The sequence below is a fragment of the Elaeis guineensis genome, chromosome 12 (assembly GCF_000442705.2).
Source record: "Elaeis guineensis isolate ETL-2024a chromosome 12, EG11, whole genome shotgun sequence".
Taxonomy (NCBI): domain Eukaryota; kingdom Viridiplantae; phylum Streptophyta; class Magnoliopsida; order Arecales; family Arecaceae; genus Elaeis; species Elaeis guineensis.
Window position 1 is genome coordinate 11931589 of NC_026004.2, and position 18330 is coordinate 11949918.

At 37.8% G+C, this 18330-nt stretch overlaps 3 protein-coding genes across 3 annotated transcripts; all 3 read right to left on the reverse strand.

The window, feature by feature from the left end:
- Positions 1-626: 626 nt before the first annotated feature.
- On the reverse strand, positions 627-1600 carry LOC105055185 (uncharacterized). The gene has a single exon (XM_019854012.3). The coding sequence runs from the start codon at positions 1544-1546 to the stop codon at positions 746-748; it is 801 nt and encodes a 266-aa protein (XP_019709571.3). The 5' UTR covers positions 1547-1600; the 3' UTR covers positions 627-745.
- Positions 1601-3140: 1540 nt separating this feature from the next.
- LOC105055330 (uncharacterized) lies at positions 3141-4287 on the reverse strand. Its single transcript, XM_019853990.3, has one exon. It carries the CDS (start codon positions 4267-4269, stop codon positions 3283-3285), a length of 987 nt encoding a protein of 328 aa, XP_019709549.1. The 5' UTR covers positions 4270-4287; the 3' UTR covers positions 3141-3282.
- Positions 4288-9477: 5190 nt separating this feature from the next.
- Positions 9478-17114, reverse strand: LOC109506468 (uncharacterized). Its single transcript, XM_073247037.1, has 4 exons — positions 16974-17114; positions 15408-16588; positions 10949-11117; positions 9478-10832 (listed from the first exon to the last, which is right to left on the reverse strand). The coding sequence occupies exon 4, from the start codon at positions 10732-10734 to the stop codon at positions 9748-9750; it is 987 nt and encodes a 328-aa protein (XP_073103138.1). The 5' UTR covers positions 10735-10832; positions 10949-11117; positions 15408-16588; positions 16974-17114; the 3' UTR covers positions 9478-9747.
- Between the last annotated feature and the right edge of the window lie 1216 nt (positions 17115-18330).

Sequence of the window (18330 nt, forward strand, 5' to 3'; positions counted from 1 at the left end):
TCAAATTTCTTAAAAATCTCTCCAAAACCAATTGCAGAGACATAAGGGAGGGAAGGAGGGTTTTATAGGAAAGATTTTCTACCTCTGATCGGACTCTATCGGTCTGATTTCGTCGTAAACAGAGAGGAAGAAGACTCCGGTTAGGAGTCTTCCTCCTCTAATTTTTTTTTTTTTTTTTTTTTTTAATTCTGGGTTATTACAATCAGTATGCTGCATATTACAAATGTCTACACTGGATCCTCCATGTCCAAATTTGCTTAATGATTTGAGGACTTGGTGCTAGATAAGTTCTTCCAATAACAGAAAGTAATTTGAGCTGAGGAAATATGTACATGTGCATCCAATTTAATTTTTCTCTTAGTGTCGAGAAGGTAGAAATTTCAGTCAATCCAAAACATTTAACAAGAGAACACAAGATGCTGAAATTTGTAATTTCCATTGGAATGTCACAGACAAAGATCATCAACATCCCGTTCATATTATGCTTTAAATCATTAGAGGCCATTTCTACTGAAAGAGTGTGGTAAATGCATCAAAGTCCGTTTGTTCTTGTGCACTGACAACTTTTGTTTCTCGAGAAAAAAGATGAAGTATATGGAAATTTGAATTTCTCGATATGATTGAGAACAATATGCTATACATTGCAACTCATCTACAAAACTGGATCAATTACAAGTCACTAGCAAATCCTTCAAAATCTGATAAAATAACAGTGTCTGTACAGTAACAAAGTTTAATATGATTTTTATAGGCTGAGGATGTTGAGAAGGGAGACTCTATTTTGGACTAGTCGCCTGAACAGGCACTCTAATCCAGTCTCCAGATCTCCAATGGTGACTTCCAATGCCTCCAAGTGACTTGTAGTTTCATGTTCCTCGTAATCAACTTTCTTCTTCTGCAAAGCCTTTGAAATAAAAGACCTCCTACTAGCCTTTGGTCTCGACCTTGCCATGAACAAATTAGATAAGATCGATTTCAGTAGAAAAATGTTGATCTCCTTTGCTTCTGTCAATACCCGAACCACCATCAGTAGCTCAGAATCTATGTTGACTGCCGAAGGAGACACAGATCTGTTATCAGTTTGCTTCAATGATCTCAGGCAATTCTTAAGATCCTTCTGTGCCTTCTTACCAAAGAGGATGTAAGCATGCATCTTGCTTTGGATAGCTGCGTCTCCTCCCCTTCGAAGAGCCAAGTGAAGGTCTTGGATGTGTCCTTTCATTGTAACCAGGCTGTCCCTTGTGGCACCACACAAGTCCAACAACCTCACAGACCCATCCAGTTCCTCTTCCAGCCATCTCTTCTGTGGGAGATGGGAGAGGGCTTGCTGGTTGTGTGGCAGGTGAAGAAGCTCCTCAATGCTGTTGTATAAATCTCCAAGCCCTCTCAATGCATTTCCAATCATCTGGCTTGTTGAAGAGGATGAAGCTACACAAGTCTTTAGCTTGTGCAGCTCTTCTTCAACTTGGAGGGCTAGGGGGTGGGATCTGGATGGCATGCTGATCGATCGAAGATGGAAGCATTGTTCTGGCACCACAGCAGCCATTATTGCTTTTTTTGGCTGTGGCTTCACTGTTGTATCAGAAGAGGAAACTAGAGAGAGAAGGATGACGCTTTGGCTTTGGTCCTTGGAGTCCTCTTGCTTATAAACCAATGCCTCTGGAGAAGATGGGAGACACCAAGAATCTTGGGCACCTGTGCTTCCCATGTGATGTCAATATGGGTCTTGGCTAGCAATATGGCTCTTGTAATGATTTTTCCAGACAAGCTCTGCCCATTTCTCTTCTTTAGTCTGATTTCCAAGTGATAGGAATAAGATTATGTCTGTGATGCATGAACCTATAAATTAACGTACGTACAATGCACGGGGGCTTTTGCCCTGGTTGTCTCCTCAGCAATCCATCAGGCCAGCGGTGACTGTCTTCGATGAATGTAGTCAGATCCAGACATGGCCTAATAATAAAACTTATTAAGCATCTTACAAGCATGTAATAAAAACACTAGTTGCAGAATCATACACATGTTAGGTGTCACCTTGTAGCAAAATGTTGTTAGGTAAATGTTAATTGCAGAACTCAAGTAGGGGTTGTACCAAAACTAATCATCCACGTTTGATTCTTTTTTAATCTTATAACATCCAAATTATTCAGTTTAAGTAAGAAAATTACAGGTGATAAGCCAAGGACCAACTCTCTCTCTCTCTCTCGCACACACAAAAAGAAAAGGAAAAGAGAGAGAGTGCCTGACCAAAAGACCTTAAAACCTTGGGTTCTCATCAAGAATGACTAATTACGGACACAACTCAACTCATGGGATCCATCTCATCCACAAATAAATGTTAAAGATCAAATTAATAAAGTAATTTAATAATTTATCATCTTCTGGGTACTTGATCACTCTGGCAGTGTATATTCTTTGTTCTACGGCTTTATTGGGGGTAACTGGGTAAGTTTAAAATCAATGAAAGGAGAAGAAGACACCATGGAAGTTCTAAGAGAAATTGAGGAAATCTGATGTCAACTTCAGATTAATATGTTCCCTTTAAAAACTTTAGATAAATGTGACAAGGCTTGTTGGTTGTGTTATGTCTATTGCAACAATCGGTAGAAGTTTCAATGCAAATGATAGTAAAATAACAGTGAGCTATATTTATGTTCAATGGATGCTAAACAAAGCACAATGCCGGAACAAGACATAGGCAAGCATGGTAATCATAATGGATAAAGGAAGATAACAAGCAACATAGTTCAAACATGATGTGAGGCAAAAAAAAAAAGAAAAAGGAAAGAAAGAAAAAGGGGGCCTCAATCTGAACACAAGTTTCTGTTAAAAATCCTCTGAAAATTTTGAGGATTTGCTGTTGGATAATTTCCTCCAACAACAGTTAGAGACTAATTTGAAGAGGTGATACATGCTTCTCTCCATTTACATTACTTTCAAGAATGCAACCAGTAGAAAATAGTGTAAATACAAGCAGAACATGATCTGCGACAGTCATTAGTGTTACATTCAGGGTTCTTCAAGCCATCACAAGCTAATTTAATTGAAAGAGAGTGAAGAACGCATGTACAGTGAAATCCTTTTCCCATTCCAACAATCCTTGTATATTTGGAAAAAAAAATAAGAAACATTTTCTGGAATTGGATATCCGATTTAAATTATAAACAGTATAATGATACATATATACTCAGGTACAAAATTGGAATATCTGTGAATCATCAGCAAATCCTTAAAATGTGGACGCTGATGATGGGGTTTAAATGTTTACAAGGGCGGAGATCCCTAAAGGCTAAGGATGTTGAGAAGAGAGACTCTATTTTGGACTAGTTGCCTGAATAGGCATTCCAATCCACTCTCAAAACCTTCAATGTTGAACTCCAAACCCTCCAACTGCTCTTGTGCGTTTTGTACCTTCACACCATCTTTGCAGGTAATGCACTCATAGGAAGTAGAGAATGAGAAATCTGAACTTTCTGCTTCATTTATATCCTCATGCTCCTCACAAGCCACTTTCTTCTTGTGCAAAGCCTTAGAAACAGAAGACCATCTGCTAGACTTTGGTTTCGACCTTGCCATGAACAAATTAGATAGGACTGTTTGTAGGAGAGACATGGTAATCTGCTTTGCTTCTGTCAATACCTGAACCATTATTGACAGATCAGAATCCTTGTTGAGGACTGAAGAAGACACACATCTGTTATCCATTTGCTTCAATGATTTCAAGCAATTGTTCATATCCTTCTGTGCCTTCTTCACTGCGCGGATGTAAGCATGCACCTTGCTTTGAATAGCAGCATCACCTCTTCTTCGGAGAGCCAACTGAAGGTCTTGAATATGTTCTTTCATGGTAACCAGCTTATCCCTCAAAGTGTCACACAAATCCAACAATTTGAGAGATCCATCCAGCAGCTCTTCTACCCATTTTTTGTGTGGCAACTGAGTGAGGACTTGCTGGTTGTGTGGCAAATAAAGCAGCTCTTTGATGCAGTTGTACAAATTTCCAAGCCCTCTTAATCCATTGCAAATCATCTGCCCTGTTAAAGAGGATGAAGCCACAAAAGTCCTTAGCTTGTGCAGCTCTTCTTCAACTTGAAGGGCAAGGGGATGGGATCTGGATGGCATGCTGATGGATCGAAGATGGCAACATTGGTCAGGCAAGACAGCAGAACCAGCCATTTTCGCTTCCTCTGTAGTGAAGCCTCTCTGAGTGAATGACAAGAGAAGACTAGAGAAGAAGATGATGCTCTGGGTTTGGTTCTTGGCCTCCATGCCTCATAAACCAATACATCTGCAGAAGATGGGAGACACCAAGAATCTTGGCCACCTATGCTTCCCATGTGATGTCAATATGAGTCTTGTAATGATTTCTGGAGACAGACTCTACTCATTGTTCAAGGCTATCATAAATAATTTATTCTAATGATTTAGTATACAACACACGAGTTCGTCAACAAGAATATTGAAGAACACACGAGGGCTACCATCCCCATTATACCATTCAGGTTAGTCCGGTTGGCCACCAGTGAAGACAATAGGAATCTTGCCAGCTATGCGTTCCATGTGATACCAATTATATCATGTCAGCCTTCGTATTCCAATCGATTCTTGCAACAATTTCTCCAAGCAGATCATGCACATTTCAACAAATTTACTCTACATCTACTATAAGTCTATCATAACAATATGGCTTAAAATAATTGCACCACTCCTTTCAAGAAAAAAAGGGGGAAAAATATACTTTGCTTTACTCCATGATAGGCGAATGTGAAACATGAGGATCATTTGCCTGCTTGTCTCCCCAACACCCTATCAACCTACCACCACATCCATGATGATTGTCTAATGCATGCATTCCTATTTAAAATGATATAGCAATATGAAGGCCAGATAGATGGCAAGAAACAATAAATAATAATAAATAGCATCAGCATCCACATGTTTGTTGTGGGCTCATGGCAGATTTCATTAAGATTATATATGTTTAGATTGATCACATGGCAGCAGCACTTGTTCCTTGAAAGATTGAAAAAGGTGTGGAAAAAGTGAAAGTAGGAAACCATTATATTTATTTACCTTGATTAATGTTAGAAGGTTGGACCTAATTAGAAATGTATCTAATTAAAGATCCTAGGATATTATTCTTTGGTATATTTTTATTATTTTCTTTCTATATTTGGATCTACATATCTATATTTATAGGCCCCTTGTATACCCTCTTAAGTATTGAAAAAAATAATTCCTTCTCTCCACATTCATTATGGTATCAAAGCTCTCAGGTTCTGATCCATAACTTTTTTTTTCACCGCTTCCCCATTATCTGATCCCATGCTCAATCCCTCCTTCTCTCTAACCCATCGAACACCAAAACACTAAGCCTAGTCCCCATTGCCCACCTCGCCGCTGCTTCCAACCCCAATACACAGTCGCCATTACTCGAGACCATCGTCACCAACCTAATCGTTGCTGTCGCCATCCCAAATCACACAAATTGCCGCCGTATCCCTCAGATCCCCTACTATCCGCCATCTCTCGCTTGCTTCTGCCTCCACTCCAACGTCAATCCCATCATTTCATTTTCGTTGATCTACCTCCGCCCGCTTCCACCATGGGTCTACCCACCTCTGCCGCCAACACCAATCTGCAGGGTGATCCTCACGAGTACCCTAGGATCTAGTCTCGACCGCATTCCTTCCTTGCCGATGGAACTCACCCGTGAACCATGAGATCAAGAAAGGAAAAGGTCAGCCCCTTCCTTCTTTACTGATATTTATAGTTGATTTTTTTTTTCACAAAAAAAAAAAGCAATCTAATTTTATGGCTGGATGCTTGAAGGTCTGTAGTTAAAGAATATGTGGTGATTGATTGATAGTGTGTCGGTGAGATTATGCGCGATTTTTTTAGTTTGAGAGATGTCTAACCCAATTATTGTGCAAGACTTTGAAGGTCTATTGAATCAGCATATTACAGTGGCCACTCAATTTGGTGGTTCATCAAGAGACAGTGGATCACTGAATGATAGGCGGTCTATCTCTGGATACTGCACATATGTAAGAGATAATTTAGTTACCTAGAGAAGCAAGAAACAGTCAGTGGTGACTCGATCATCAGTAGAGGCTGAGTACAGAGCAATGGCCCTAGATATATGTGAGCTTCTTTGGCTACAAAAGCTACTTCAGGAGTTACAACTCCTAAATAAATTTTCTCTTTGGCTGTACTGTGACAGCAAGGTGGTAATTGAGATTATGAGCAATTCGGTACAGCACGATCGTACCAAATACATCAAGATCGACCATCACTTTATTAAGAAGAAGATTGATCATGGCTAAATCTGCATTATCTTCATTCGATCATCCGATCAAGTGGCAGATATTCTGATCAAAGGGCTTAGCTTATCCTCTTTTTTTTGGATTGGTTGACAAGATGGAGCTTGATGATATCTTCACCTCATCTTGAGGGGGAGTGTTAAAAGGTTAGACCTAATTAGAAATGTATCTAATTAAGGATCATAGGATATTATTCTTTAGTATATTCTTGTTATTCTCTTTCTATATTTGGGTCTATATATCTGTATTTATAGGCCCCTTGTATATCCTTTTAAGTATTGAAAAAAATAAATCCTTCTCTCCACATTCATTAATTAAGATGTCAACAAAGTATTGCATGTGCCTTCTGTACCATAAGCATCTAATAAAGGATACTGTAGTTTGTATTAGGGGCAATCAACTAGTGCCCAATATCCTAGTTATGAAAAGGCAATCAAATAGTGCCTAGAGTCTTAGTTATAAAATGATGTTGTTATATGATTCAGTTATGAAACAGTGATCCTTTTTATTGTTTACTTTTGCTAGTCAGCCACACTTTGTTTTTCAGTTCTTTTGAATTCCTTCCTGCTAAAGTTAAGACCATATCTCATTCAACAAACTTGCAACAAAGGCAGGAGCAGCCTGTAAAATCATGTTTTCTTGCATATGATCTATTGCCAATAAAATTATATTTTTCATAAAATAAAGATTAATATATATGATATGAAAAGTATATTTTATTATGATAAACAATTTTATGAATATGTTATATGAAAATAGCATGTTTATAAAGTATGAATTTTATTATTTTTCCACCTATATATGTGTATGTTTTAAAAAAATATATAAATATTTTAAAAACTCTCAGATTGCTATAACAGCTTCACTGAAGTAGGGTCAATCAACAAACGACCCTCTACTAATAGGTATAAAATTGGTAACAAATATGAATTATAATATCTTGTTGATTATAATAATGCCCTATCATATGTATAAAATAACTATTACATTATCTATGAGCAATATTTTGAATTATGATATGAACACATGATAAAAATGACTTATGAATCATTGTGTTTATGAATTATTCATGATTTATGGATGCATGACTAGTTTATAACTTATTTTATTATATTCTATATGAAATATTTTATCCGGTAAAGAAGCGTATGCTTTATTTACTGAGCTAGTATCTCATACCTCTTTATTTTTTATTTTTTTTTTACAAAAATGATCTAAGCTTAGGGATTTGCATGGCAAGCTTGAAAATTTTATAGTTGGACCTTAGTTTATTGGATGATCATAAATTTATAGTAATTATAAGACATGGATTTGATATTTGATTTTGGATTTAGATGCTTTGAACTAATTTTGATTTATTTACTTGATAAATAATAGAATCGAATCTTTTATTATAATTTATTTGTGATGGATTTTAGTTGATTATGATTTTAAGCTTTGTGTTATCGAGGGTAACATCACTTGATAGTATGATCATGTTATGTCCCGCATTTGGGGCTTGACAATGCAAGTAAAAAATGAACAACTAAAAGATAGAGCAAAGACAAATATAATAAACTTGAGAAATGATCTGAAGAAGCTTGATGTCATTCCATGGATATAATAGAGAAATTGCAATATACATTTCAATGTTTAACCAAACACCAGATTGCAATATCAAAAAAATTAAAGTGAAGAAGAAAAAAATTGGCTAGCAAATTTTGTGAGGGGCACATAGAGGGCAATAATGTCAGTAATAAGTAGACATATGAAGAAAGAAATCATGATAGAATTAATAAATATGGATTAAAATGAATTGTTAAACCTAATATACATACCATCCATAAAATGCCTAACAAAATGAAGGATTTTGCTTGTGAAGCATAATTCCAATAATCGTAATACAATGGAACAAAAGTTGAATAGATGCCTCTGTTGTTTGATCTCTCAAAATGTGTGTTCTTTAACCAAAAGTTTGATAATGCACTGCTGTCCATTTAAGCAGAGTCTGAGACATTTTCAGGAGTTGAAATATTATATGAATTCAACATATTAAGAATTTGAAATTGGAATCTTTCTTCAAGCCAATAGAAACCAATTCATGCAAAAAAGATGACCATATCTAGTGACTGAATTTTCTCTTTGTGTGCAGAGACTAAGAAAATAAGGGTGGATAAAACCAGAACACGTGAATTCTTAGACAAAAGCTAAAACTTCTTATAACATCGAATGTCTTATTTCTAATAACATGGAACATTTCACTTTGCAGACAAAATTATAAGGATGAAACTAATTAGCAAATAGCCTAAACTGTAGATCCTGATCATTAGAATCCAAGGTTTGATGACATTTTTAGAAACTGACTATGTTAAGCAGAGAGACTCTTCTTTGGCTTAGATAAAATAATCGGATCATTTCTAACCAAAAGACCTTAAAACTTTGGGTTCTCATCAAGAATGACCAATAACGGATACAACTCAACTCATGGGATCCATCTCATCCACAAGCAAATGTTAAAGGTCAAATTAATAAAGTAATTTAATAATTTATCATCTTCTGGGTACTTGATCACTCTGACAGTATATATTCTTTGTCCTACTGCTTTATTGGGGGTAACTGGGTAAGTTTAAAATCAATGAAAGGAGAAGAAGACACCATGGAAGTTCTAAGAGAAAATTGAGGCAATCTGATGTCAACTTCAGATGAGTATGTTCCCATGACAAACTTCAGATGAATGCGACAATGTTTGTTGGTTGTGTTATGGCTATTGCAACAATTAGTAGAAGTTTCAATGTAAATGATAGTGAAATAACAGTGAGCTATATTTAAGTTCAATGGATGCTAAACAAAGCACAATGTCCGAACAAAACATAGGCAAGCACGGTAATCATAATGGATAAAGGAAGACAACAAGCAGCATAGCTCAAATATGATCAGAGGCAAAAAAAAAGAAAGGAAGAAGAGGAAAGAAAAAGGGGGCATCAATCTGAACATAAGTTCTTATCAAAAACCCACTGAAAGATTTGAGGATTCGCAGTTGGATAATTTCCTCCAACAACACTTAGAGGTGATACATGCTTCTCTCCGTTTATATTATTTTCAAGAATGCACCCAGCAGATAATAGTGTAAATACAAGTGGAACATGATGTGCAACAGTCATGAGTGTTCCATTCATGGTATTCTTCAAGCCATCAAAATCTAATTTAATTGAAAGAGTGTGAAGAGTGCATGTAGAGTTAAATCTTTTTCCCATTCCAACAGTCCTTGTATAATCGGAACAAAAATAAGAAACATTTTCTAGGATTGGATGTCTGATTTAAATTGCAAACAGGATATGATGCATCTATACTCAGGTACAAAATTGGAACATCTATAAATCATCAGCAAGTCCTTAAAATATGGATGCTGATGATGGAATTTAAATGTTTACAAGGGCGAAGATCCCTACAGGCTGAGGATGTTAAGAAGAGGGACTCTATTTTGGACTAGTTGCCTGAATAGGCATTCCAATGCAGTCTCAAAATCTTCAATGGTGAACTCCAAACCCTCCAACTGCTCTTGTGCCTTTTGTACCTTCATACCATCTTTGCAGGTAATGCACTCATAGGAAGTAGAGAATGAGAAATCTGTACTTTCTGCTTCATTTGCATCCTCATGCTCCTCACAAGCCACTTTCTTCTTATGCAAAGCTTTTGAAACAAGAGACCATCTCTTAGACTTTGGTTTCAACCTTGCCATGAACAAATTAGATAGGACTGTTTGTAGGAGAGACATGGTAATCTGCTTTGCTTCTGTCAATACCTGAACCATCATTGACAGATCAGAATCCTTGCTGATGGCTGAAGAAGACACATATCTGTTATCCGTTTGCTTCAATGATTTCAAGCAATTGTTCATGTCCTTCTGTGCCTTCTTCACAGCACGAATGTAAGCATGCACCTTGCTTTGAATAGCAGCATCACCTCTTCTTCGGAGAGCCAACTGAAGGTCTTGAATATGTTCTTTCATGGTAACCAGCTTATCCCTCAAAGTGTCACACAAATCCAACAATTTGAGAGACCCATCCAGCTGCTCTTCTACCCATTTTTTGTGTGGGAACTGAGAGAGGACTTGCTGGTTGTGTGGTAGATGAAGCAGCTCTTTGATGCAGTTGTACAAATTTCCAAGCCCTCTTAATCCATTGCAAATCATCTGCCCTGTTAAAGAGGACGAAGCCACAAAAGTCCTTAGCTTGTGCAGCTCTTCTTCAACTTGAAGGGCAAGGGGATGGGATCTGGATGGCATGCTGATGGATCGAAGATGGCAACATTGGTCAGGCAAGACAGCAGAACCAGCCATTTTTGCTTTCTCTGTAATGCAGCCTCTCTGAGTGGATAGCAAGAGAAGACTATAGAAGAAGATGATGCTCTGGGTTTGGTTCTTGGCCTCCATGCCTTATAAACCAATACATCTGCTGTATATGGGAGACACCAAGAATCTTGGCCACCTATGCTTCCCATGTGATGTCAATATGGGTCTTGTAATGATTTCTGGAAACAGACTCCACTCATTGTTCAGGTCTATCATAAATAATTTATTCTAATGATTTCGTACAAAACACGAGTTCCCTCAACAAGAACATTGAAGAACACACGAGGTCTATTACCCTTATCGTACCACTCAGGTTAGCCTTGTTGGCCAGCAGTGAAGACAATAGGAATCTTGCCAGCTATGCATTCCATGTGATGCCAATGACACCATGTCAGCCTTCATATTCCAATTGATTCTTGCAACAGTTGCTCCAAGAAGATCATGTACACTTCAGCAAATTTACTCTACATGTACCATAATAACAATATGGCTTAAAATAATTGCACCACTCCTTTCAAGAAAAAAGGGCAAAAAATACTATGCTTTACACCATTATAAGTGAATACCACACATGAGGATCATTTGCCTGCTTGTCTTGTCTCCCCAACACCCTATCAATCTACCACCACATCCATGATGATTGTCTGATGCATGCATTCCAATTTAAAATGATATAGCAATATGAAGGCTAGATAGATGGCAACAAACAATAAATAATAACAAATAGCATCAGCATCCACATGTTTGTAGTGGCCTCATGGCAGATTTGATTAACATTACATATATTTAGATTGATCACATGGCAGCACCACTTGTTTCTTGAAAGATTGAAAAAGGAGTGGAAAAAGTGAAAGCATAAAACCATTATATTTATCTACCTTGATTAAGATGTCAATAAAGTATTGCACGTGCCTTCTGTACCTTGATTAAGATGTCAATAAAGGACACTGTAGGTTGCAATAGGGGCAATCAACTAGTGCCCAGTGTCCTAGTTATGAAAAGGCAATCAACCAGTGCCTAGAGTCTTATAAAATGATGCCATTTTATGATTCACTTACGAAACAGTGATCCTTTTTATTGTTCACTTTTGCTAGTCAGTCACACCTTTTTTTTTTTTTTCAGTTCTTTTTGGCTTCTTTCCTGCTGAAGTTAAGACTACATCTCATTTAACAAACTTGCACCACAGGAAGGAGCAGCCTTACAACTCCATTTAAGTGGTAATGCAAGTCAAAAATGTAAAAGGTAGAGTAAACACAAATATAATAAACTTGAGAAATAATCTGAAGAAGCTTGATGTCATTCCAAGAAGAAATGAGAACGTCCAGAGATATAATAGAAAAATTACAATATACATTTCAATGTTTAATCAAACACCAGATTGCAATATTGAAAAAAAAAAAAGGCTAGCAAATTTTGCGGGAGGCACATAGAGGGAAATAATGTCAGTAATAAGTAGACAGATAAAGAAAGAAAACATAATAGAATTAAAATGAATTGTTAAACCTAATATACATACCATCCATAAAATGCCTAACAAAATGAAGGATTTGCTTGTGAAGCATAATTCCAATAATTGTAATCCAATGGAACAAAAGTTTAATAGATGCCTCTGTTGTTTGATCTCTCAACAATGACTGTTCTTTAGCCAAAAGTCTGATAATGCACTGTTGTCGTTTTAAGCAGAGTCCGAGAAATTTCCAGGAGTTGAAACATTATACGGATTCAACATATTAAGAATTTGAAGTTGTAATCTTTCTCAAGCCAATAGAAACCAATTTATGCAAAAAGTTGACCATATCTAGTGACTGCTTTTCTCTTTGTGCGCAGAGACTAAGAAAATAAGGGTAGATAAAACCAGAACACATGAATTCTGAGACAAAAGCTGAAACTTCTTATAACATCGAATATCTTATTTCTAATAAAATGGAACATTTCACTTTGCAGACAAAATTACAAGGGTGAAATTAATTAGCAAATAGCCTAAAATGAATTGGACATCTTCGTGCGCAGAGCCTAAAATCATTAGCATACTAGTTTCGATGACATATTTAGAAACTGAGGATGTTAAACAGAGAGACTTTTCTTTGGATTAGATGACAAAATAATTGGATGGCCACTGATTGGGTCATCAAGGGCTGTTTGTCAGAGTCTGGCACATCCCAAATCCAATCTGTATTCAAGTTTAACAAAATATTTAAATTCAAACCTAATTTCATCTTCATTCCAGTGATCTTTTGGATTTTTGGTTAAATCAAGTCACAAATAATCCAGATACAACCTATAAAATGCACATAAAATAGTTACTTCACTATATTGTAAATATTTTATGCTAAGCATCACCATAGCAGTTTTAACTTTCTGTCTCACAAGTTAAGGTTTCATGTCCTAGTCTTGGACAATGTCCCATGTGATGTCAATGTGGGTTTTGGCTTGCAGTGTGAATCATGTTTAGACTTCACCAGACAGACTCTGCTTATTTCTTTTCTATATTCCAATTTCTACAAAATAAGTATCATGCCTACCATAAACATTTAGCTCAAATGAGTTAGTACCACAGACGAGTTCTCTTGCGCTGCTTGTCTCCCCAACAGCCCATCAGGCCAGCACCAACTGTCTTTGGTGAACTTAATCAAATTCTCACATGGCCTACTAATGAAAATTACCAACAAACCAACAACCACATGATCAAAGAATAGACAGCAGAAGCATACACATGTTAAAAGTGAGCTTATAGAAAGGTTGGAAGGCAAATGATGCATCTAAAAACCAGATGTCCTCATTGGATTTTTGTCTTATTCTTATCTAAGTCATTCTCATTTAATTCTTTTGTTATTCTTGTAAATGATAATCCTAATTTGTCATGTGTACAAGAACCTAATCTTTGGGCCTTTTTCAAGAAAAATGTGTCAATATAACAATGAAACCATTAAATTATGCAAGTTCTAATCAAATTGCTCAATATGTCTGTTAAGAGTCACATAAATAAACTACTTATTTATCATTCCTGACTACCTGAAAACTCAATAATATATAATTTTCTTTTCTACTTTTTTATTGGAGGAGCCCGAACTGGTGTAAAATTGGTGAGAGGAGAAAATTTAAGAGAACAGCCACAACACAGACGGAATTTATAAGAAAAAACTGAAGAAACTTGATGTAGAATACAGATAAAGAAATTTTTCGGCTGTACTTATGACAATAGTGCGACAACTGGTAAATTATGTTATGTACACACTAGAGAAATCAGAGTACGTTGAATCCCTGTTCAATGGAATCCTGATAAGAGCAGAATGTCAGAAGACAAAAGAATAAGATATGAGGGAAAAAAGTGGACCTTTGATCTAAATTATTACCGTATCAAAAACATAGGTGTTGGATTAGTTCCACCAACAACAGTCAAAACTGAAATTAAGAAATGGATACATGCTTCTCCTATCATTATCATGAAACTAAGATATATAATTTCCTAGTCAGTTTACATGAATTTGACAAAATAAAAGAGTGGATCCAATAGGCAATTATGGAAATTCAAGTGCAATGTGATGCACAGCAGTCACTAAATTCCGATTAAAGCTGTTTTTTAAGTAATCAGAAGTCAATTCAATTCACAGTAAGTGACACATGCATGCAAAGTTTGACTATTCTGCTAGTGACAAAAACCCTTGAATATTAGAGGAACGAAAAAAGGAAGCATTCCTAGAATTGAATATCCAATTTTTCCCTTAATGAAAATTTGTACATTATAGATCCCTGCTCAAGTACAAAGTTGGGCTGTGAAGTGATTCATCAGCAATTCTTTAAACTTTGGATGATGTTGATGCAGTTTGTATTGGCCACAAGGTTAAGGAGAGCCCTAAAGGCCAAGGATGTTAAGAAGAGAAACTCTGTTTTGAATTAGTCTCCAGAATAGGCATTCTAATCTAGTCTCAAGGCCTTCAAGTTGAAATGCAATGCCTCCAACTGACCTTGTGCCATCTGTACCTTCATGCCTCCACACCCTTGCAGGCAAGGCAAGGATGTTTTACAAGAAGAATTCTTCCAATAACAGTAAGCCAATTGACTTCAAAAGGAGAATGCATGCATCTACCATTTGATGCTACTTCTCTATAAGCATTCTTTAACCAAAAGACTGTTAATGCTCTCCTGCCAATTCAAATAGAGAGTGCGAGAAGGTTCCAAGAGTTGAAACATATTATGATATCAAGGATTTGAACTTGGAAGTTCTTCAAGCCACTAGAAGCCAGCTTACGAAAAACTAGCCATATCTATAAGTTCAGTTTTCTATTTCTTGCTATCTAGAAATATAATTAAATAATACCAAAATCCATATATTCTTTGACAAAAAGATGAAATATCACTGATAAAATTGAATATATTATTTTGATTCAAACAGTATAACATGCATTTTGTACACAAAATTTGACGACATCTTTACAAGCTGAGAATGTTAAGAAGAAAGACTCTTCTTTAGATTAGTTGCCTGAACAAGCATTCTAATCCACTTTGAAGCACTTCAATGCTACTCTCTAACGCCTCCAATTGATTGAGTGCTTCAAGTACCCTCCTATCATCAAAATATTTGCAGGAAATGAACTTGTAAGAAGCATAGAATGAGAAATCTGCACATTCCAATTCATCCAAATCTTCATGCTCCCCCCCACAGCCCACCCCTTCCTCTTGTTCAACACCTTTGTAAAAAAGAAGAAGAAGAAGAAGAAGAAGAAGAAGAAGAAGAAGAAGAAGAAAAGAAACACCTGCTAGCCTTTGGTTTTGGCATTGAAATGGACAACATAAATCACAGCATAGCACTTCTGATGTCTCATGCTTCCATCAATACCATCGATAGATCACACTGCTTATCGACTGGAGAAATAGATGTGTACTTGTTATTCAATTGCTTCAAAGATCTTGATCCATTCTTGACATCCTTTTGGGTCTTCTTCACAGAGCAAATGCAAGCATGCAATTTACTTTCACAAGCTGCATTGCCTCTTCTTCGAAGGGCTGAGTGAAGATCCTGCACGCGCTCTTTCATTTTAGCAAAGCTTATCGCACAGGTCCAGCAAGCCAATGGATCTGTCCAGCTCCGCCTCCACCCATGTCTTTTGTAGGGGTTGTTGGCTGCTTGGCAAGTGAAGGAGCTCCTCGATGCAGCCATAAAGATTCCCGAGCCCTCTCAATCCACCAGACAACCTCTCGACTGTGAGAGATTATGAAGCTGCGCAAGTCCTCAGCTTGTGCAGCTCTTCTTCGAAACTGAGCGCAGCAAGGTGAGCCCTGGAAGATGGCGAGCTGATGGAACGGACATGGCAGGCCATCTTTGCTTCCCCTTGCAGGAAGACCTTTCGAATGGGATGGATCGAGCACGTGGCTTCCTCTACTTATAGTAATCCGACAACCCAAGGAGTAATAAGATGAACAGAAAACAATAACCTTGGCCAGCAAATCGAGTCTCCCCATGTGGCGTCAATGTGGGACATGGCTTGCAATAATTTTCTTGTGGTGATTTCGTCGAACAGGTTCTGTTCCCTTTTCTTTCTTTAATGCTGAAGCCGGTCTGGCGGTCTCGATCTCTTCATCACCCACAGCTGTTGCGCTTAAATTGTCCGCAGGAATCTGTAACGCACGAGTATCATATACTTAGAGAAGCCACGAGAATCCAATCACAAGGTGCAGATCTTTTGGACCGGAATGGTGGGAAGGAACGACTCTCCGGCGGCAACGGAGTCGGCGGAGTCGGTGGTGGTGGTAGGCTTGACATTGGGGTTGGCCTGGGAAAGAGAGGAGTGGAGCCGGAGATAGAGAAGGGACCATTGCAGAGGGGGAAGCGGGGACTCGTTGGTTCGTCGGTGCGGACGTGGGCATGCACCTTTTATCTGGAATCAGATCCGCGTAGAAAAGTATATGCGGCAAAATGACCGGCCGCATACAATTTCTGTGCGGATGAAATCCGCATAGCATATTATATACGTGCGTCCGCGTAAACGGAATATAGAGAGCATAAATATTATATGCGGATGTAAATCCACGTAGAATGTTACACGGAGAATACAGAGCTTTTATGCAGAGATAAATGCGCATAGAAACGATGTGCGGAAATGAGAATGTTCGCATAAAATTTGTCTGCGATAAGAATGTCCGCGTGCTATCCGCATGAAGCGAAAGAGCAGCATATGATGCAGACATAAAAAATTCTTCATGGAAAATATATGCAGATGTCCGTACATGACTTTGTCTCAAGCGGACATTACGAATGTGTGCATAATATTTCTATACGGAAGAAAATGCGCATAAAAAAGTGTATATGAACGTATGTATACATGGTCTACATTTGGCGAAGAAATATTCACATGGTTCCATCCTCCGCCCCTTTATCTGCAACCCGCCGGACCTCTAAAACTCCGACAAGCTACTGTCCTCGATGCCTAGAAGCTCCACTTTCCACCATCACGAAGTCTTCATCTCCACCATCCACGCCCGCCACTGTTGCCCCCCTTTCCACCCCCTGGAACGACCCCATCTCCTTCTCCAAAAAGAGACAGATAACGTTCTTCTGTCAATCCAAATCGTAGCCGTAGGACATTCCAATAGTTTGCAATTGGATATTTTATGAAAATTTTTTTGATTATGAATTATTATTAATTAATTATTTTATTTTATTAAAATAGATTGATTATATGATCTGGATTGGTGGACATGCATGTAAGTCTATTGTTGCCGGTGATCCATATGTTTTGAGCTATATGGATCTTATGTTGAATAGTGTGATTGAGGCGCTACAGTGTAGGCCTAAATCTAATTAAGCCCACGATAGGAGGGTCTGTTAGAGTTTGTTTCAGATTTGGCTAGGTTCCCTCTCTACTTTCTATAAATATTATGAGACTAGTTCTCAGATTTATCTTATCGAATAGCCATTTGTTGAGAGGAAGCTGGAGAGAAGGATTTGGCCTTCAGTATTAGTATGAGCATTCGTGATTGATCGGGCTTTAGAAATTAATGGCGAATACAAATACGCATCTATGATTTTTTGTTCTAATTTTCTGTATATGATCTTGAAGAAATCCCTACAATTAGTATCAGAGCATAGATTTTGTAGAGGATTAGAATCAAAAAAATAAAATAAAATTATTAAAAAGAAAGAGGGACAGATCTCCTCAGACCGTGCCCTCTCCTCTTTTTCTTCTTGCCAACCGGAACTCTTTCTGGCCGGATCAAGGTCCGACGACCACCTCTTGAGCCGGTGTTGAGGGGGATGATGGTTTATGACCGGATCTAAGGATCTGATCAAACAAACATAAAAATCCTAGAAGAGGAGGGACGGATCTTCCTATGCCCTTCTTCTTCTTCATTTCTTCTCGCTGGTTGGATCTCTCTTTGGTGGGATCCTACTCCGAGGACAATCGGAAACAACCGACAGTGTTGGGCAGGTGTTTCCAATCAAGATCCCAAATAAATAAATAAATAAAAAGGTGGGTGGTCCATGCTTATCGTTGCCCACCTTTCTCGTCCGACACGACGTCGTCTGTGGCGATCGATGCATCGGCCCCCCTTCCTTTTCATGCACGATCGTCTGGGATGCCGCCGCCTGTGATAATCGGTGGCGAACTGGGCGGCATCGGGCTTCAAGGGGATTCAAAAAAAATGGGGGGGGGAGAGAATCGGGGTCGTCGGATCTCT